We start from the raw sequence: 21,572 nt of genomic DNA, 5'->3' as shown, positions 1-21,572 counted from the left end.
GTCCAAAAACTATTGAAAAAGATTGCGCTTAATAATTAGTACAGTATATTAAACATTTTATTACATTAAAAATAAATGAACATAAACAAATTACAGTATCATACACCTATAACCAAAGATCATATAAATTGAACGATTAAGTACCTATTTATATAAAAAAAAAAACCAGATAATCAGTCTATTAAACATATAACAGTATGATAAACTATTAAAATATTAAAGACATTTATTTTTATATATACTTTATAAATTATAATATAATATAAGTAATATTATAATAAAAATTTTAAACAAAACAAGTAAATAACTATCAAAAAATGTTATACTATGCATATTACATTAAAAATAATTGCAAAATGAGTTATGCTATACTAGTGTTATGCATAGGTACACACACAATATTACATAATACCAATGGATATACTATATTCAAATTTACAAAAGATAAAATTTCTTAGTTCTGATAACAAGAAATGAGCATTTATACAATAAGAAGAATAACAATACATTTTATTTTAATCATATTATTTAGTATTTGCTGAGGTATCTATAAAGCATTGTTTATTAGAAAAATACTTCCTTTTTAATATTTAATTATTTATTCATTTATACAATATAGTGAATAATGCAAAAGTATAACAAGCCAGTACTTAAACATAATTTTTTTGGTAACAATATTTGGTTTTTAAAATACACACATACATACATATTATAAGCCCCTAAACCAACTAGAAAAAAAAAATCAAAAATAATTAGATAAACATTAGTCTTATATATTTGAAACGCCAAGTAATTAAGTATTTAGTTTATAAGTCGACCCAGTCTTAATAGAAACAAAAAATGTTTACTTGAAAACATTTGTCTATTGATTAATAATATTAATTAGTAAGTTATTATGAAATATTTTTAAATATGCTATAAATTATTTTTAATTCTAAAAAATAATCCAATTATTATTATTTATCGAATGAAAGTTTTAAAATGTAATGAAACACGAGATTTTGTTAAAATTGTAAAGCAACTAGGTAATTTAAATAAAATCATTATTATGATTTTGTATATATAAGATACATATAAGATTGATCATAAGTTATCAAAAATAAAAAAAGATAGTGCATTGTTCTAATTAATATTATGATAAAATAATTATCATGAATTACTAGGCCAAGAATTATTGATAAATAATAAAATTCCCTTAACCACATATGGAAAACAGTGATATCAGATCGTAATTTATTTTGGGGCTATGAGACCAGCAAGCATATCAAACGAATTTCCATCCGGTCTGACATCTATAATGTCTCCATCTTCTGATCGAACTCTAAGAAATCCATGGTCATCAAGTCCTATCACTGTGGCTTTGAATGATGATTTGTTTGGTCGAAGCACTGTTACAACAGTATTACTAATAGAAAAATATACAATAAATAGATATTATATGAAGAACGTTAATGTAGTAACTAAAAAATAAATATTTTTACCTGTGCAGCCAGTATTTGTAGTAAAGATCAAATATTATATCTACATTGCCATTCTGAACTTGATTCAATAACCTTTCGAGTTCAGTAAATACAGTGGCAAAATATTGCTCATAAGTCAATGTATTGAGTTGATCATGAGTGTTAGCATTATGTTCAACTATTATATCATTTATACAAGTGGTAGGTAAATTGTTATTTAAATTTACACCACATCCTGCAAAGTGAATATTAATAAATTAGCAAAAATGCATTAAAATATAATCGTATCATTTGTATTATAATACCAATCGAACAGATGGCTGTGTTTCCTGCTGCAGAACTGCTGATGACTAATCCACCAATTTTTGCGTTTCCTCCTGCATATATATCATTTGGCCATTTTAGACCGAGATCAAGTTTCTATAAACAATTGAAATATTAACCCATATAAAGTACAATAAATTAAATAATTCCAATGTTTACATTATAGCCGCCAGGCAGTGAACATATAGCTGACACAACTGACAATGCAACAACATGTTGTAGCAATGCTAGTCTTTGACCAAGTTGAGAATCAAATGGAATGTGTAACTGTACAGAAAACATGGCACAGCCACTTGGACTCAACCATTTATTACCGCCTCTACCTATTCATAATAAATTATAACATAATTATTAATGCAAGTATTTAATGGTTTTTATTTTTAGTTATTTTAATAAAAACTACAATACACAAAATCGTTTTACCGATTCCAGTAATTTGTTGTTTTGGAATGACTACAAGCCCATGTCGAGATATTGGATCATTTAACAGCTTCATGGAAGATGACATGACTTCTCCAAATATTACTAAGCGCCCTAATTCTTCAGTATGGAGATTCTATAAACATTAAATTATGTAATAAAGTATAATAACAAAATACTTGGAAATATAATAGAATGTTTGTATACATTTTTCAGTGTAATCGAAGGAATTAAAAGCTGTTGGATTTATTTTGTTTTTTTACACCAATTAATTTAATTTTTCTTTAAGTATTTCAATTTTTTATAGTTAACTTACGTATGGAACATATTTATTTAGCATATTTACACATTAAGATTTAATAGATTGAAATAGAAATAGTTTTATAAATTTAAAAACAATTTAAAGTGTAAAATGTATTTTTTGTAGAAATATTCATTCAATTTTTCTTTAAAAATGTATGTTAAACAAAATATCATTTCAAGATATTACTTAGCTCATTTCTTTTAATTAATAAATTATTAAATGTGTAAGTAGAATGTATTGATTTAAACATTTATATAAAATGTGTTATTTGTATTTATAGTAATTATATGTATAGCTTACTTTGAAATAATCTTCTTCACTGAAGTCCATTGGGAAATCATTACAAATTACAGGTAAGGAGTATTCACTGGCTCCAATACACATTTCATCTTTTGTACAAAATTGAACTTTTAAATCTTTTAATAATAAAACATTATTTTTAGATACTTTTCCATTTAAAGAAGTTAAAAATTTAACTTTATCCTAAAAATTAATGAAAAAAATTAAATATTAATGTATTTATATAATAATGATAGGTTAAATTATAATGTACATTTTCAGTTCCCAGCAAATAAGCAGGCGTATGTTTTGGTTCTTGATCACATGACACACAATCCAGTCCTAAATGGTTGCTCAACAAATCTTTGATTAATAAGTATCTATCCTCAGTAGTTGAACAATATTCTCCGTTTTTATGAGGATCAATTTCTAAATGTACCTAAATTAGTTATAATGTTAATATATTTATCTATAATATTATATAAACTTTTTAAGTACTTTAAGGATTTTATGAGAAAGTCAATATTGATATTTACTTGAGAGAAAATAACTTTTCCTCCGGATGGAGCTGTTGCTAAAATTAAACTTGGTGTTTCCCAGGTATCTTCAGCAGCTAGAACTTCAATGTTAATAGCATGATGCTTGTTGTTTGTATCGAACATGTCCACAATGTCTAAATTCTTATCTTCTTTAATGCTAATGAATTAACATATATAATTTTTTATTGCAACTTAAATAATTATTGAATTAAGTTATTAGTCTTTACCCATTTTCAGATGGAAAATGATCATTATTGGGTGTACTGGGTTGGTAACAGAGAATGTGGTGTAAAAGAGATGTTCGCATGGATAATGGACGGTATGTGAAGCTAACTATGTCATCAGAACATACTTCAGCTGTACTAAAAGCAGTTGGTAACAGTGTACCAAGAAAATCGGAACACAAGCAAAAAATTCGACCTCCTTCTGTTAAAAGGTATTGTTCAAGTAATGGATAAAGTTCATCAGGTACAGCACCATAAACAACTACCATTGTGGCCTGAGACGTCCATGGCGAATGAAGCATTTTATCTAAACTCAATATGTAGATTGTGTACCTAAATCAATATTAAAAAATATAGTCATTTAATATTTTAAAACCTTACATCAATAATAAGAATAATATTTATATTTTGGAACAATAATGATTAATATACGTAACAATTTAAAATGATTCATAATAATGAAGCACCCTCTTAACTCTGACTAGGGAGCATTAAAAATATTTGTAATTATTTAAAATATTACATGAAAATTTATTTTAGTTACAATAAGGTTTTTTTTTTTTTATTTGTGAATCACAACAAGTAGTTAACAAAATACTGACATATTTTATTTAACCTAACTTAATCTTGCTTTAGGTGAAAAATTGCATCAAGTTTGTACTTTAAAAATGTTAAAATTGAAAATTCCTAGTACTTTTCAAAATAACCAGAAAAAAAAAATTAAGAAAAAATAATAATTTTTAAACGAAACCAGCTTTTAACAAAATCATTTTTTGTTTAAATTTTGCTATAATTTAAAAATGAATAATTTTATATATTTAAAATGTTCCATTTTTATTATTTTTTTTTTCTCATAAATTCTATTAAATTTGTTTACTTGAAAATGTAATACAAGGTTTCTTATAAATTGTTCATTTATCATTTAAAAAATATCAAAAATTTATAGTCATAATAATTTTTATAAGTGTTAAATTTAAAATTAAAAGTAATTTTGTAGTTAGAAATTCATAAAAATATTTTCTTCTTAAAAATAATATTTGAAAATGTAGTAAAAGGTTCTTTATAACTTTAAAAGGTTTAATTTATTTAACATTAAGTTCTTTATACATAGTTCATACTGAAAACAAAAATTTTAAATATTAGCATAATCTTCTTTTATACATTTTAAATTCAAATTTAGATAAAATAATATATTTAAATAATGAATAAAGATATTCATTAATTTTGTTATGATTCAAAAAAATCATTTGTAGAGTTAATGAACTCTTGCATATATTAATATAGTTTGATAGACCATCATTGCTCAGAAATTCAGAATCGTTTTTCGTTTACAATGGTATACCACTCAATTATTTGAATTTAAATTTAATATATCCATCACAATGACAACATAGTTGGTAGCAACATTTTTAGACAATTTAGATATATATGTGGTTATTATAAAAAAAATGTGGGCAAGTGAATACCACTCAGCAGTACAGTAGGTATCGGACAAATGTATTCAAATAAAACTATTTGAATACTTTTTTGTATTCGAATACTAATTAAAAATTTTAAATACATTTTTGAAAAAGTATTCAAATACGTATTCTGAATACTTTTTGTTGAACCAGAAAATAGTTTTAAATTTGTAACAAGATATTTTTCTATTATTAATTGGGCAAATTATAAATCATGAATATTAACTTTAATCTTTAAACGAAATATTAAGCAATGATCATTTGTAAATTAATTATATTAATGTATTTTAAATTATTATGTTTGTATTGATTATTATTATTAGAACTCATTATAAACTACTATATTAACAATTTATTATTAATAACAATAAAATATTTAATTAGAATTAATTACCTAAATATTATCATAAATCATTAACCCAATGTAGGTATCATTATGTTTTGTTCCATGATTGGTATTTTATTAGCTATGCATTAACATTATGTCATTAAAAATTGATTTTTAAAACAAATTTAAGATAAAATTACATTTTTTAATTATTTACTTAAAAAAAAACCACTATAATTGATCATTTACTTAATACACTAAATAAGCAAAAAAAAAATAAAAAAAAATATATTATTATTTCTTAATGAGACCAACGCTAATACTACCAATACTGCAGACTTAGATCTAATGTAACATTATGGTATTGACATCATTAAATACTGTTTTTTTAGTAAAACCAGTACTTTATCATGCTGATAAGAAGTACATAAAGTTTAAAAACAATCAGTAATAATTATAAAACCAATAATTCCCAATAAAATTATATTGATAGGGAAATGCTAACACTGAAACTGATGACAAGACTAAATTAAGTCATTTGAAAATAATTTTACCTGTATCTGTGTAAGACAGACTCCAATAAAAGCTGAATTTGTTGTGCACTGGAAGCACTTTCACTAAATATAATAATATTTGGTGGTTTTCCAGTTTTTGATTCACCACTATGTTGTACAGGTGTATGACATCGAGGTCTTGCTTCCATATTGTTACTAAAATCTGAAAATGATCGATGACTTCTCATCAATGAACTATTTAAGGAGTTACTATATATCCCAAATACATCTGGACTACTTTTAATTGGTTTCATTCTGAAAAATAAAGTAAATATAAATCATTAATAGAAATATTTTTATTGATATTTGGTTCACAGTTAAAATCTTTATACCCGTTTGATAATTTTATATCATTTTCTTCAATCGGAGAGAGAACTATTTTTCGAAAACTAACAGACTCACTGGAACTAGTATTTGAAGTACTTTCATAATCATATTCACTATTTGATTTTCCATTTAATTCATTATTTAATTCACATTCGTTATCAAATTGAACATATTTTAAGTGATTTTCTTTCAGAATTTCAAGTTCAGGAAGAGTTTTATTATGAATTTTGCTTTCAGTAAAACATTTTGATTCAACACTTTTAACAATAGTACTGTCAACTTCATCTTGTACATTTTCAATAATAACATAATCGTCCATACTTATTTCATTGTCTATTTTCTTTGACAACACTGCTGAACTAAAAATATTGAGATAATTCATTAAAGAACTATGAAAAAAAAATTTAAAGCTGGTTAATAAATGTTACCAAAAATTAATGGGTTTTCCAGATTTTAACACATTTGTTGCAGCAACAGATACAGCATAAAGTGTGTCACAGTAGTTTTTCCATTGAACAGTTGTAACATTATTGTTAATACCTACATGGAAAATAATTCTATAATATTAAATGTCCTCATAAAAATAAATTACAATTTACCATAATTATCATGTAAGCTATACATAAAGTCAATATTAGAAGCAATTGATTCATTATTTTCAATATCACATGGCTGACCTTCAACTTTTACAGCTACAAAAAAAAAAAAATAATACAACTTTAAACAATTATTAGCAATTTATTTTAAAAATAATTTATAACAGACTTTGTATTCGTAGTAATTCCATATGGTTTCCCAAATACAATGATTTCGAATTTGCCATAAAATTACTAGTAAGTTTAGCAAAATGATCCAGATCAGTTTCCAATAATAGACCAAAATTTTCACCAGCATTCCAAGCTTTAGGCACACCATAATCTTCGATCTAAAATAAACAAAATATAATATTATTAATATAAAATCACAACATACAAATAAGAAAAAAAATAAAATAATCAAAAGTTATATTTAACATACTAAACATTTGTCTATGTTTTGATGAACGTTGAATATTCTGTAAGTGGTTTCAACCAATAAATGAAGTTTTGTTTCTAGACTTAAAGTGATCGGTTTGTGTGTATTCATGAGTGCAGGAAATGTAATTGGGTTATTTGGAATAAGAATCCAACTATCCACATTTAATATTTGCTAATAAAATAAAATAATTTGGTTAAAAATGGTATAATTTAAGTAAATATTTTAAATTTATCAATAATGTAATTGTTTTATAAATTCTTCTTTATTCTCAACTATTTAGGGTCAGCCATCCTTGTTCAATATCTCTATAGGACCCTGTTTATATCACATTTACTATCAGTACTCTTTTCTTCCCCACTACAATGTCTCCCATTGAACTTTGTTATATTATTTTCACCAAATTTATAAATACTATACATTATAAACATGTTTTCTCTTATACAAACTGCCTCATATTGAATATTGGTTTCATAATTAACATTGCTCTACATTTACTCATAGTCTTTATCATTATTTTTTCATACCTTTCACTGAACTTTCATACTATGACATAAGTTTTTTATATAAATATTAAAAATTATAAATTATTATTAATTTAAAGTTGCATTTTAATATTTTTCAAATCTAAATCAAGCATTAGGTACTAATATATGGAAACATTTATAACTTTAATTATGTAATATAATTTAAATATACATGAATATTTTACCTCAGGTAAAATTGAACATGACCTTTTGTGCCCAACAAATGATAGAATCTGATCAAGCTGAGCCGACTTAGCATTTTTACAACTGTCTGAAGTAATACCTCGAGGTCTTAGAGAGAGAAATATATCACCATTTTCTTTATTGAATAAGTCTAAAATTACAATTTCATAACAATTTTTCACTAAAAAATTAGATATTTAACAATATACATACTTTCGTTGTCTAATCCTACAAAATCCTTTTCTTTGTAAAACACAAGAGTCAAATTATTAGTCAGGTATTTTTTTAAGTTTGATTTTATATTTGATAATCTATATGATTGAAACCAATTTGTAGCCATATAATAGAGCGTCAGCAGCATTTTATCTTTAGGATACCATCAACAGAACTCGTAAATTTAAATTGGTAACATTAGTGTTTACCAACAATAACTATTCAAAATATAAAATAATTGTAAATTACAACATAACTTGTAATTTGATGAATACCATTATGATAATTATGTTCTATGTTTACAATAAAGAATTAGATTTGTAGAAGGTCATCCGTACACTTACTTTCATCTAGACGATAATTAAAAATTACGATTGTGATAAATAAGTATAATTTATTAAATTAAACTCAAAAAATTACATTTCATATTAGATTCAATACAATTGCAAAGCCAGAATGACATTCAACTGACTTTTAACCGAAAACTGACATAATCACTAACCAGATTAGGAATTATAGGGATGTAATATACGATAGTCGTAGATCGTTATTGATATGAGAAAAATTACATATTTATTATTTAACTTCTATAGTCCTGTTTTTTAACATTAATTATTTATATAATATATTATCAATTGTAAGTACTAAAAAATAATCTGTGATAATATAATCTACTACTTTTGATAAGTATGTAGAAAATACCTAGATAGCAGCACAGATGCTGTATTTTATTAATTATTATAATTTATTTTTGTCTTTTTGATATTTTATTTTACATATATAATTTAATTAATGCGAATTAATCCACTTTGGTCCTTGATTTAACTTTTGAGTAAAAACTAGATATTCGCTAGAAATGGTTTGTAGTGTTTGTACCTAAATTTTTTCTTGATAAATTACTATTTAGTATAATAAGTTAGAAAGTACCTTAGATCATGGCTTAGATATCTTATTTTGGTAATTTACGTGGTGATAACTGATAAGTCAATTTTGGAATTTTAAATTTTTTATTGATTTATAACATAATAACATATTTTATTTTTATAAATTGTATTTGATAGGTGTTGTTATATACATAGAGTATACGTTATAGTTTTATATTACATCGTAAATTATTATAATAATTTTAACTTCTTAATTATTCATTTAGTCTTGTTCAACATTCGTATATTTTAAGAATATATGATACATATGTAAATTATTTTGGTTAATATAAATATTTAATAATCAATCAATATGATTAGATTTAAGTAATAAGTAATAATTAATAACTAATAATTTAGTTCATTTATAAAAGTATTTATTTAGTATTTTTAATGAATTGAATTGTGCTCTCTGTTCAATGGTATTGTTGAAATTGTAGTAAACACTAAAGATTATTTTTATTGGTATGTTTATTTAGTTTTGTATGTTCTTTTATTTATATCAGTAGGTACTTATTGGCTGTTTTTTTGCATACAATAAATCAATAATACACAGTATATACTTATAATTGTACTATCAGTACAATACATATACTTGATTAATGTTTTTTTAAAAATTTTTTTCCAAGAATGAGTGGAATTTTAATTAGGTAATGATAAGGAGTAAGGACATATTTTGAATAATGTATTGAACTACAAATTACAATAACCAGATTACTTACTATTTAATACTTGAATTCCTTGAACAAAATATTGTAGTTTTTGAATGTAATGGCGCTCATATTGTCCATGAATTAGAGAATAATTATACCGAAATCCGATTGATAGCCTATATAAGTACCTACCTTTGAACTAAGGGCAATGAGGCCATAAATCATAAGCGTGCACAGACTTCTGAATTAGGTATAGCTAAATTCAATCTGATCACCATCTCCCCTGTCACGGTCACACAAGAAAAAAAAGTATAACATTTTTTAATACAAACTTTGAAGTGACTCTTTTGTCGAAGACTGAAAAATGTAAACAATCATTTTTCATTGTTTCACACATACAATTCATCAATATTGATTTACAATTTTAACCAATTATATAATCTAATAAAACAATTTAAAAACGTTCAAAACATAATATATATCTAATATTAACAATTGTCAATAACATTAATATTATTTATTATTATAAACTATTCATTATGTAACTTGTATGTATACATTACATATTTACATACAATTATGCTGTTAAACAAAAAAAATGTAATTATTATAGTTTTTATATTTATCTTTAATCGTGTAAATATCTATGATTATTATTATTGATTTTGATTGATTTTGTTATCAATTATCTACGGCTTTAACGTTTTATTACTTTCTTAGGTACCAAGTACCCACCTGTATAAAAAAAAGGCTAAGGTGGGGCTAAAGCCTAATAAGCCCTAACCGTGCACACGCCTATGCCATAAATTATGATATTAATGAATGAGTTGAATGACTAAATATTTGAAACGTTTTATCCTATTTTTATAAACATTGTAGGTTTATGATCTAACTAATAACTATTAACCGCGTTCGGTGTATATTTTTTAAAAATAGGGATATTTAGAAGACAGATAAATTATTACAAATGGTCAAGCTGGTTTTGTTAGGTTATGTTTTTATAATCAAATTTATTTGCATTATCAGTGTTAGTTTGCAAAATTTCAGTCTTATTATAAATTATAAAAAAGTTTGTTAAATATTCTATCATTAGTTTACACTTTATCTTTTTATTCATTTTATAATATAAGTATTTAGAGAGTGTTTTAGTTTGTTTAAATTAAATTAATTATAAAACATTCAAAATGAGTTCAATTGGAACTGGTGTAAGTATGTTTTGATTTTTTCAATAGCATTGTTCATTTTGTATTTCGGAAAATTTACCGTCATTTATTAAGTTTAAATCAAAATTCGTAATTAACAATCATTTAAATTATTTGACCACATTTTTGGATTTTGTTAAATATACATTTAAAGTATTTTTTGTACAGTATGATTTATCAGCATCTCAATTTTCACCCGATGGTAGAGTATTTCAAGTTGAATATGCCTTTAAAGCAGTTGAAAATAGCGGGTAAATGGCATTTAGCTATTTAATTGTTATGTTATTTTAATTTAATCCATGATTTGTATTTGTTAGAACTGCCATAGCTTTACGCGGTTCTGATGGTGTTGTCTTTGCCGTGGAAAAATTGGTCACGTCAAAACTTCATGAAGATTGTACAGGAAAAAGATTGTTCAGCGTAGAAGATCATATTGGAATGGTAAGTCCTAAAATATATACATATTGTTGTCCAATCAACTAATAAAATACTTAACTATTTAGGCTGTTGGAGGATTAACTGCTGATGCTAGTGCTATATTAGATGTTGCACGTGAGGAAGCAAGATCATATCGTCAGTCATACAATATGCCCATTTCATTGAAATATTTAAATGAACGAGTATCCATGTACATACACGCTCATACATTGTACAGTGCTATTAGGCCTTTTGGATGTGCTGTTATTATTGGCTCTTATGATCCTAAGGATGGTCCTCAAATGTATATGATTGATCCAGCTGGAGTATCATTTGTATGTTTTTCTTTATGAATTTAATACCTATATATTGGTTGTATACAAATTTATCAGAATTTCATATAAAACTTTTAGAATCGTTCTAACAATATATCATACTAAAAACTAAAAATTAAATTTTTCACATTTCTTAATTTTTTGTAAATTTAGGGTTATTTTGGATGTGCTATTGGTAAAGCTAAGCAAACAGCAAAAACTGAAATAGAAAAATTGAATTTGAAAACAATGACATGTAAAGAATTGATTAAAGAAGCTGCTAAGATGTATAAAAATATTTATTATTTTCTGCTGCTATGGGTTTGAACATTTTTTAATTTTTTTTTTTTTTAGAATTTACATGGTACACGATGAGTTGAAAGATAAGCAATTTGAACTTGAACTTAGCTGGGTTGGTAGCCATACTAATGGAAAACATGAAGAAGTTTCAAAAGATGTATTTGATGATGCTTTGAAATACGCTAAGGCGTCTCTAGATGATGATTCTGGTTCAGATGGAGAGTAAACTATTGTTAATAATTTAAGGAAAATTGATGGTTCATCAAATTACGGTATATAAGTATAAAAATATTTTTTTTATTTAATAAAAAACAATAACATTTTTGAATTTGATTTATTTTTTTACCTTTTGAATTTTAATAGATATAATAATTAGTGAAAAATTTTAACTTTAAATTATTATTTTCTTAATTACCTACTCTGATATCTGATGTAAAAAATATATTGTCAAGTGTTTTACAAATATTTATTTATAACAATACAATAAAGAAAATTAAAATTCCATTTTTGGTGTATTTACAACTTGCAAATATATCACAAGAATTAATATAAAATTATAAAATTTGGTTTACTTAAAATAAACTATTATAATAATTTTTATAATTATAACATTAATAAAAAACTTAAAGTAATAGTTATATGTTAATTTTACAGTAACACAAAAATAAAAGTAATAATATAAATTATATGTTAAATTACCAATTTTCATATTTTGATATATCATATATGTAACTGCATAACTGTTTGATACCATTTTTGTTAACCAGCTGATTTTCTTCTTTTTGAATCATTCCAAATTTAGTTTCAGTCCATTAAATATGCAAAACTATTTTTTGAACATTCAAAGAAGATTATTTTGCAAAGCATTTTTACTAAGATTTTTATTTTCTTAAATATGTTGGTTTAGAAGTGAAATACCAATAACCATTTTTTAATTTTGAGTTAATTTTACCATTCAATTTTACCTTAAGTTATTGAACTTGATATTAATAAAAAATGTTTAATTTAGTAACTTAGTTTTTTTTTTCTATCAGTAATGTATATCCTAATATTAAAATGGTAGATTGTGTTAATTTTTCATAAAACAGAATCCTTATATTAAATAGTAATTATTATAATATTATTAATGGTTTATTTTTTATAAACTTATGTCAATATGTATTAAGAAACTGTAAAATTTGCTGGTATTAATAACTTATCAATAGGGCTCAGAAGTTGTTGGGATTGCATGTTATTCTGTATGTTCTCAATTTATAACAGACCTAGTTAGAAATCTGATCTCTACAATGGAGAGTTAAGAAATTGAAAATTCACATTTTGCATATTTTTTCAATTTTAGCTAAAAAAAAGTGCATATTTCATTGATTTTATATGCTATACGCATATTGTGCATATTTCATATTTTTCTAAAAAAATTTTTCTCAACCTGTATATTTCAATTAATATTGAATATAAAACCCAAAAATTTAAATGAAAGTATTTATCATAATTTCAAAAATACTGAAAAAATATTTTTAATTATATTTTTAGCTCAATAAGATGTCAAAATACCTACCAGTTATAAACAGTTTGTGTATATTAATATTTTATTAACAACATCTTATGTATTTTTTTTTTTTGGAATTCAGAATAATGTTTTAATATATTTAACATCATTTTAAGGCATATTTTGTAATTTATTTTTGTGCATATTTTGCCTTTTTTAGCTCCTAAAACTTCTAAGCCCTGCTTATCAAATTAATCTAAATATTTTTAAATTTTCATTGTACATAATTAATAATTATTTAGGTACTATAGGATAGGTATACATAACGGTGAAAAGTTTCAAGTAATTTGTTGGTTATTGGTTATCTAGTATTTTATATTTTTGAGTTTTCAACATAAGTAAAATTATAATTTTCCTTTTAATAATTATATCAAAATTTGTAATTGATATGAACAAAATATAAAAATATTGTACATGCGAATCTCAGAAATTTGAAGGTTGTTTTTGTAATAAAAACTTATGATGGAGAAATGTTATACTTTTTTTTTAAGAATTTTAAAAAGTTTTTTTTCAATGTTTTATATTTTAACCACAAACAATATTAAAAATTGTTGTAATTATTATAATAATTATTTAAAAATTTGGACTTTTAATAATAATGTAAAAAATCCTGCTTATTTATTTTCCATATTTTTAAACTTTTATAAGAAAAGTTTATGTGGGATATTGTATCATATTTTCAAGATTGTTAAATAAACTTTTAATCATATCAAAAACAATATTTGAAAACATTAACTACCTATTAAAAATTTTAAATTAACAAAAAAATAGTGGAAAGTTTTGAGTACTACGATTAGTATTTTTTTAATATCACAAAATAACAAAAATGGTAAATCTAGTATCATCAAATACAAAAAAAAAAAGAAAGTAAAAATGTTTAAAATTTTAATACAAGGTTCTTCATAAGTTGTTCTTACAGAATCCTAAAAATTACATAATATGTACATCGTATAGTTGTTTTTATAAATATCAAATTTAAATCTTGACAACATTTGATGTGTATTTAAAATAAAATAAACGATTTAAAAAAATATTATCCAAACAGTTCATCAGGGGCTTAAAACCTCTTGTATTACGTATATTATTATTTTTTCATGTACAAGTTTTCAAAATATTTTGATTAATTTTAATTTTTAAGTTATTTATAGTTTATGATATAAACTAAAGGGTTCCGCGAAAGTGTTTTTATCAAAATATGGATAGTGGGAAAAACAGTTATAAAATATTATATTTTAATATCACAGGGGTTCCACATAAAAAAAATATTTTTTTTTTTTTTTTTTTTTTTATTATAGCTTCAAGTTTACAACTAATATAGCTCAACAATTATATAAGCAAGGTACAAATAAAAAATAAAACATTACAATATTACTACAATTTAAACATAGATTTTATATAATAAAGCCAGCATCCAAAATAAACTTGATAATACATTTAATCGTAAAGATGCAATTAGTATTGAGGATAGAATGGAGATTAAAAGGACAATTGAAAGAATTTAGAGAATTAATTAAGTCTAGACGTTCGGTTATCAGAGCAGGACAATCGAATAATATATGAGATAAATCGCAAATATGTTCATCGAGATGCAGTGTACAAAAAGGGGAGTCGTTTAAGCCGAGTTTGAACGAATGATTGGGTAATAGAGAATGTCCAATACGTAATCTGTTAAATTGTATAATATGTGATCTGTGTAGGTCTAACTTGCTGAATCAGATATTGTTAAGAATATTAGGAGTAATGTCTCTATACCTAGACGCAAAGTTACCAGGTAAATTATTCCAGTATGAAGACCATAGATTGGTTGTGTAACGTTTAATAAAAGGAGTAAAGTCAGAGTGCGGAAGTAGAGTAACAGATGGGGGGATAATGTTAGATGTGGATTTAGCAAGATTGTCGACAAACTCATTGCCATGAATCCATGAATGCCGGTATGACCGGGAATCCATATGAAATGTATAGTATAGTTTAAAGAATTAAGATTGAAAATAAGTGATTTTATACGTAGAACAAGTGGGGATAATTTAGAGCGTAGAGGGTTTGAGTTTAGGGCTTGAAGACATGACATGGAGTCGGAAGCTATTAGATATTTGTTAGGAGCAAAGTTAAAAATGAGTGTTAAAGCATCAAAGATGGCGTAGCACTCGGCTGTAAAGGAGGAAGACGAAGAGGGGAGATTATTTGAAAAAGAAACACGTAACTCTGGAATATAAAATGCATAACCAGCAGAAAAAGGAGAGACAGAACCATCAGTATAGACAACAATAAAATTGGGGAAGTTAACAAAAAGATGATTCGAAAAAGCTGCATTTACCATACAGTGTGACATTTTTTTAAAGTCATTGGAGGACAAATCGGAAAATAGATTACACAAATGAACGGGAGGAAAATAAAGAAGAGAATCGTAGGATTGTTCATAAATTGGGGGTTTGTCAGATCTCATGACGTAATGGTGGAAAACAGATAATATATTAGCAATATCAGACAAAACAGGCATAGTCTTAGGAACGTAGCGCCAATTGAGATATAGTGAGTAAAAAGTATCAAATATGTAATGATCGGTATGGGATAATGATTTCAAAAGAAATTTTCCCGCAAGCCACTTGCACCTGACATTGAATGGAGGGCATAAAGAAAAAAAAAATATTATTGTTTAGTGTTTCATTTACGACTATAAATAAACATGTTGGTCATCGGAAAGGGGGGATAGATGGTCCAATGGCATTGTATCCATTATGTACATCACTATAAATGATTCACTTATTAAAGTTATATTTAATTTTTCCAGTATGAAAATAAAAAATTTAGGCTGCACTTTTAAGTGGAGTAACATATAAAAATATATAGGTTAAATACCTATTGTAGCTTCAATGTGGTTAAACCTATAGAGACCAAAGAGGCAAAAGCTATACTTAGTATTCAGGTTATATAAATTATGTGGGGGTCATGTACAATACAAAACTAGTAAAAGCAATTCCCATTAATTTTTGCGGTTCAATTAAAAAAAAGGTCTAGTATCTATATTATAGTCGTTATTATCACAAACGACTAGGTACCAACGATTAGGACAGAAACAAAATGCATGATTTGTCAAAGCCCACAGTTACTATACACTAAATATTTCAAAATCTTTTTATATTTTTCGAAATTTTAATTGATACAATTATAAGTCAAAAATAATAATATTTTTCTAATAAAAATACATATTTTTATCTTTTTTTATTTATTTTAATATTTGCATACTTTTATTCCTTATGCTAATGTTTTTTTGAGTACTTCAATATATAAAATAAGTCATAACTTAAAAGTATTTAAAGTTTTAATGAGCGGAATGGAGTGGAATAGTATAAGGGTACCACAAAATGTTAATCCACAATTATATGAATTAGTCTAAACTTTAAATATTTATAATTAATAAACTACTTGTCTAAAATTTGTTTTTTATTGATCGAAATAGATACATTTCGAATAATTCTCTGCTTTGGAATATAAATTAAAGAAGAATAAATTAAAAATGCATATTGACATTAAAACGATTTAAAAAATTATAAAAAGAATAGTGTTTTTTCAAAAATGTTGTTTTATAAGTAACGACTTAAAAAAATATAAAAGAAATAATAACTTTAAAAACATTATTTTCTGAAATATCGAGTCATATAATTATTACATCGTTTCGTATATACTGCATAATACTTACTTATATAGGAAGCCCTCAACGGTTTTTAGCGATTTTATTAATAAGCCATAAACAAATAGTTTAAATGATAGTGACAGTATAGTCCCTTTGTCCATTGTGTTGGTGCGCGGTCCATCTGGTCATAATATGAGATATGAATACCTATTACCTAGTATAAAAATAAAATTAATATTTTGATGTTGGACGACGATTGGTGACTGCAGACGACCGTCTGCCATACTGCAGTCGTGTATGGTCATAACAATTAACAATAAAAATATGATAAATTTACTTGGTCGTGATATTATAATAGTAACGTCCATCGGGAGTAGTACAAGTCTGGTACCTACGTTCTAATAATAATACAGAACGTTATATGGACGGTTTGAATATGTCGGCGTTTGCGATAGAAATACCCTAACTTCTGGCGAACAAATAACCGTACAACGGATCCAATATTAAATCGGTAAACAGCACATAGACAGCAGCAAGCACGTAGAACAGACATAATACGCATACGATCAGATAGACGTATTTGAACATTTTGATTGTGTTTCGTGGTCTAAAATAAGAAGGTATATAGAATACACATGTAATATATTATGTAGGTATATGATATGTAATTATTGTCCATTGATAAAAAACAATATTTACAAATAGGTACCTACCTGAATAATATAATGAACGTTGTCGTACACTGTATACGCGTGCGCAGGAGACGTGTGTTACAGTTCAAATGATGACATATCGCAGTATTAACGTTAAAATAATACGTTTATAACGATACTTTTATTATCATAGAATTATCGTGGTGGGATTGTACCGATTGTGAGAATGCCTAGAAGAGTGATCGAAGGATATTAACACGTGGTAATTTATTATACATATAGATCAGAATTTCATTATTACAGACGTTTTATCGTAAAATATAATTTGATGATTAAAAATAATTTTATGAATTTGAAATTTTACTAAATACAATGATCTAAAAAAATTAAAAAAAAAAAAAAAAACACTTTTATAGAGGGAAGTTACGATTAGGTACTTTTTGTGTGTGACATAACACGTCAACGTTGCGTCTGCCGTCAATATTTTTTTTCGATACATTGCAGTTGATACAAGAACCTAGAATAAATACTATTGAACAAATATTTTTTTGTACCTACCATTGGTAAAAATTTTAAAAGGTACAAACTATTGGGATTGGCGGTTCGTATAAGATAACAAGGGGATACCGGATACCAAGTAAAAGTTGTGGTTAAATAGTCAGCTCGTCAACACCTAAAACGTGTATTTATATAAAATAAAATAATTTTTCCCTACTTATTCAGTGTTAAGTAATTTGTCACAGTATTGTGTACACAATGAGAATTTTAGTAAAGTATAATTCTAATTTTGATCATAAAAATACAATTATGTTCTGTCGTTAAACAATCTAAAAACCGATATGATAAAAATAAAATAATAATAACAGATTAGATTATTTTTGTAAAAATGCTGAGTCACGAATACTCAGAAACTATATAAGAAAAAACTATTTTCCAAAGACACATCGACTTAAAAAGTAGTATCTAATGCAGAGTCACGAATATTCAAAAACTATATAAAAAAAAACTATTTTTCCAAAGACACATCGACTTGAAAAGTAGTACCTATTACACTTACTGACTACTGTGTGGATGAAAATTTTGCAAACTATATGCTTGTTGTAACTTTTAATATAGGTACATTATTCAATACACATGATGATAATGTAGTTAATATATATATCAATTATTATTGTTCTTTCAACTAATTATTACTATGTGCTCCGTTTAATAATTATCATTACACCTGTAGATATAATTATATAAAAGAACACTTATGTAAACGAATATATTCACGATGTGTGCATATGTACCTTAGGTTAGGTTTATGGTGCTCTTAAGTCAATAAATGCGTGAGAAATGCACTATATTAGTATGTAATATGTACACAATACCTACACACACCGCGAAGACTTCAAATACAAATTAAACTTGAGATAATATAGTTTCTACAAGTACCTATATTTAGTATAAGTGTAGACAAAACTCCTCACCAATATAATACATAGCGTCAGAGCCGTAGTAATGTTCACTAGCGCTCCTTGCCATTTAACATATTTCCGCTCTTATAAAAAAATTGTTTTTAACCCCCCTCCCAATTATAAGGTCTATTAACTGTAAGAAAATATCACAGTTCAAAGCATCAATTTTTTTCAGTAATCAATCCTTTACGGGCCAAATTATTTTTGAGCAAAAAAGTATAGCATCAATTTTATTCATAATATGATACTCCAATTTTCTTTTTATTTCGCAAAAGACTTTTCAAATTCATAGTTTATTGTTATTTCCATATGTATTCTTTTTTCCAGTTCTTTCCAGGATGTAGAATTATTTAATTGACTTTTAGATTGTTCGTGATCCGAAATATAATATATACTCAAATGCTACTAGTCATTAAAACCATTATTTAAAAAAGATACATTTTATTGTCTTTAGAAAATAATAAACATAAAAAAACAAAATACAGGATTTTTTATTTCATTGTGTATGAGCCATTTCTCTTGGTTTGACAAATTTTTTTAAAGTACTGACCTTTTTCATTACTTGGTACATTTTTTAGTTCATAATATTGTGACCCCTTATCTACCTATAGTGTTCTAATAGATGAAGTAATTGATGACTAAATTCCTGTCTTTAAAATTAAAATTACTGTCAATATCTATTTGGTTATTTTCAACAATTATACCTACTAAATTGTCTATTTTTAAAATGATTTAATGGTTTAAAAACACACTAAATAGTTCTAGTTCAGGTAGTACAACTACAACATTATTATAGTATTAATGGCTTCGGGAATTAACCATTTAGATAATATCTTTTGCTAATTTTTTATTTGCTTTTATTTTTAAAGTCTTTGTTTGGCAAACCACGATCCTGATGGTTTTTTCGTAAACATTATGTTTTCCTAATTAATACAAAATAAAAATACAATTTTAGAAGCAATCGACAATGAATAAACATTACTTTGAAAATTAAAAAATAATATTTTTAGATCCAACACGTAATGTATTGAAATGAAAACTTTTTATTTTCAAAGACATGTTATTATGCTATTTTTTTAAATACAAATAATTATGTATGTCCTACATTTTACAATAATATTCAATCAAAAATAAATAAAATATATTGAAAATAATAAATCACTCGAAAAAAAAAACGAACAAATTTTTTGTATTTATAAATAAATACTTTTTTTTTATAATTTAACTCTACTTTAGATGGTAAGTAACTATATTTTTTTTTTATTGACAGATATAATAAATAATAATAAAAAAAGAAATGTTTAAAATTAAATTTGAGAAATAAATACGGCTACGGCTTTGCATAACGTTGCAATACATATTATGATATGTATATAATATACATGTAATAATTACTAATTAATAATTAAAATACATTGCTCACTTGCACTGAATTCGGTAAAGCATCATATCTGATACACTTTGTGATAGCACTAGAGCTGCGATTATAATATGGACTTGGTTACTAAAACATAGCTTTAGCTCTCTCAATAGTCGTACAGATTTGGAAGCTTGTTGGAAATGTTAACATACTAAAAACGCAGTTTGTAATATCATAATTACTTAGAATTCTTATTTTTTGGGTCTATAAAGCTCCCCTTCTCATATTTGTTCCATGTTTGGCGCAACATACGTTCAATAGTCCGTGCATACGACCACGTGCGACGTGCGTGCTATATAAGTATATAACGCAAGTGTATGCGATGGTATAGATACAAACAGCTGTACACACATATTATGTTATTAAATAAATATGAGAGTATGGTGGCTAGGAGACAATGGGAGAATATAGTGTGAAGACTATGCTCGAGATTCGACCTCTTATTATACTAGCATTTGGCCTGGTGATTGCAGCTGAACGTTTGCTCTCTAATATTAACAACATTTTGGTTTTAGTTAGTAAAACTTTTGATAAGTTCCAAAATTGGTTTTAGATAGTTCTATAAAAAAAAAAAAAATATTTAATTTAAAGATTCAGAATCATTGTTTAGTGCTTAGGTATTCCGATTTTTGTCCGTATGACATTGATCTAGTGTTAAATAAATTGTCCTAAAATAAAATGATAATTTCTCGGATACCAATGTCTTAATCATAACATTTGAGAAAAATAAATTCATACGGCCAATTGCATATCGTCGACGGAAAATGATGGTGAATGTCAATATACAAATAATACCTACAATATTGTAATAACTAAAGACCATATGTTTGCAATTAATAATCATTAGGGCACCGGTGTGGCGATGACGTCTCACTCCACTACCACACTATAAACACA

The 21,572-nt window shown here is 25.2% G+C and overlaps 2 protein-coding genes and 1 long non-coding RNA gene across 4 annotated transcripts; 1 reads left to right on the top strand and 2 right to left on the bottom strand.

Moving 5' to 3' along the window:
- Positions 1-998: 998 nt before the first annotated feature.
- Positions 999-8,746, bottom strand: LOC112604322 (biotin--protein ligase). Of its 2 annotated transcripts, XM_025353295.1 has the most exons (18): positions 8,501-8,746; positions 8,157-8,374; positions 7,946-8,094; positions 7,237-7,407; positions 6,985-7,144; positions 6,819-6,911; positions 6,648-6,759; positions 6,225-6,578; positions 5,893-6,147; positions 3,554-3,883; positions 3,324-3,483; positions 3,062-3,226; positions 2,809-2,991; positions 2,208-2,340; positions 1,944-2,107; positions 1,766-1,880; positions 1,482-1,695; positions 1,234-1,405 (listed from the first exon to the last, which is right to left on the bottom strand). In XM_025353295.1, exons 2-18 carry the CDS (start codon positions 8,302-8,304, stop codon positions 1,234-1,236), a joined length of 3,078 nt encoding a protein of 1,025 aa, XP_025209080.1. In that variant the 5' UTR covers positions 8,305-8,374; positions 8,501-8,746. The 2 variants fall into 2 exon arrangements, with proteins under 2 accessions (XP_025209081.1, XP_025209080.1); XM_025353296.1 differs by lacking the exon at positions 8,501-8,746 and having other exon boundaries at positions 999-1,405; positions 8,157-8,304.
- A 2,078-nt stretch (positions 8,747-10,824) lies between these two features.
- Positions 10,825-12,293, top strand: LOC112604227 (proteasome subunit alpha type-3). Its single transcript, XM_025353166.1, has 6 exons — positions 10,825-10,937; positions 11,103-11,185; positions 11,252-11,375; positions 11,438-11,686; positions 11,840-11,952; positions 12,020-12,293. Exons 1-6 carry the CDS (start codon positions 10,917-10,919, stop codon positions 12,189-12,191), a joined length of 762 nt encoding a protein of 253 aa, XP_025208951.1. The 5' UTR covers positions 10,825-10,916; the 3' UTR covers positions 12,192-12,293.
- A 335-nt stretch (positions 12,294-12,628) lies between these two features.
- LOC112604221 lies at positions 12,629-20,895 on the bottom strand. The gene is made up of 5 exons (XR_003115212.1): positions 20,679-20,895; positions 17,856-18,025; positions 17,480-17,749; positions 17,209-17,356; positions 12,629-12,791 (listed from the first exon to the last, which is right to left on the bottom strand). It is a non-coding gene; the product is annotated as an uncharacterized LOC112604221 (long non-coding RNA).
- Positions 20,896-21,572: the final 677 nt, after the last annotated feature.

The sequence above is a fragment of the Melanaphis sacchari genome, unplaced genomic scaffold, assembly GCF_002803265.2.
Source record: "Melanaphis sacchari strain LSU unplaced genomic scaffold, SCAv2.0 Contig11_pilon_pilon, whole genome shotgun sequence".
Classification (NCBI taxonomy): Eukaryota; Metazoa; Arthropoda; class Insecta; order Hemiptera; family Aphididae; genus Melanaphis; species Melanaphis sacchari.
This window is presented reverse-complemented; position numbering and strand designations above follow the sequence as displayed.

Bases quoted from the DNA above. Each gene is read 5' to 3' on its own strand.
- LOC112604322 (XM_025353295.1), bottom strand. From the start codon at position 8,304: ATGCTGCTGACGCTCTATTATATGGCTACAAATTGGTTTCAATCATAT. The intron at 6,760-6,818 runs GTAAATTGTAAT...TTTTCCATGTAG, and splicing joins TAGCTTACATGATAATTATG to GTATTAACAATAATGTTACA. The intron at 3,484-3,553 runs GTAAAGACTAAT...TTAATTCATTAG, and splicing joins CATTTTCCATCTGAAAATGG to CATTAAAGAAGATAAGAATT.
- LOC112604227 (XM_025353166.1), top strand. From the start codon at position 10,917: ATGAGTTCAATTGGAACTGGT. The intron at 11,376-11,437 runs GTAAGTCCTAAA...TTAACTATTTAG, and splicing joins TAGAAGATCATATTGGAATG to GCTGTTGGAGGATTAACTGC. The intron at 11,953-12,019 runs GTATAAAAATAT...TTTTTTTTTTAG, and splicing joins ATTAAAGAAGCTGCTAAGAT to AATTTACATGGTACACGATG.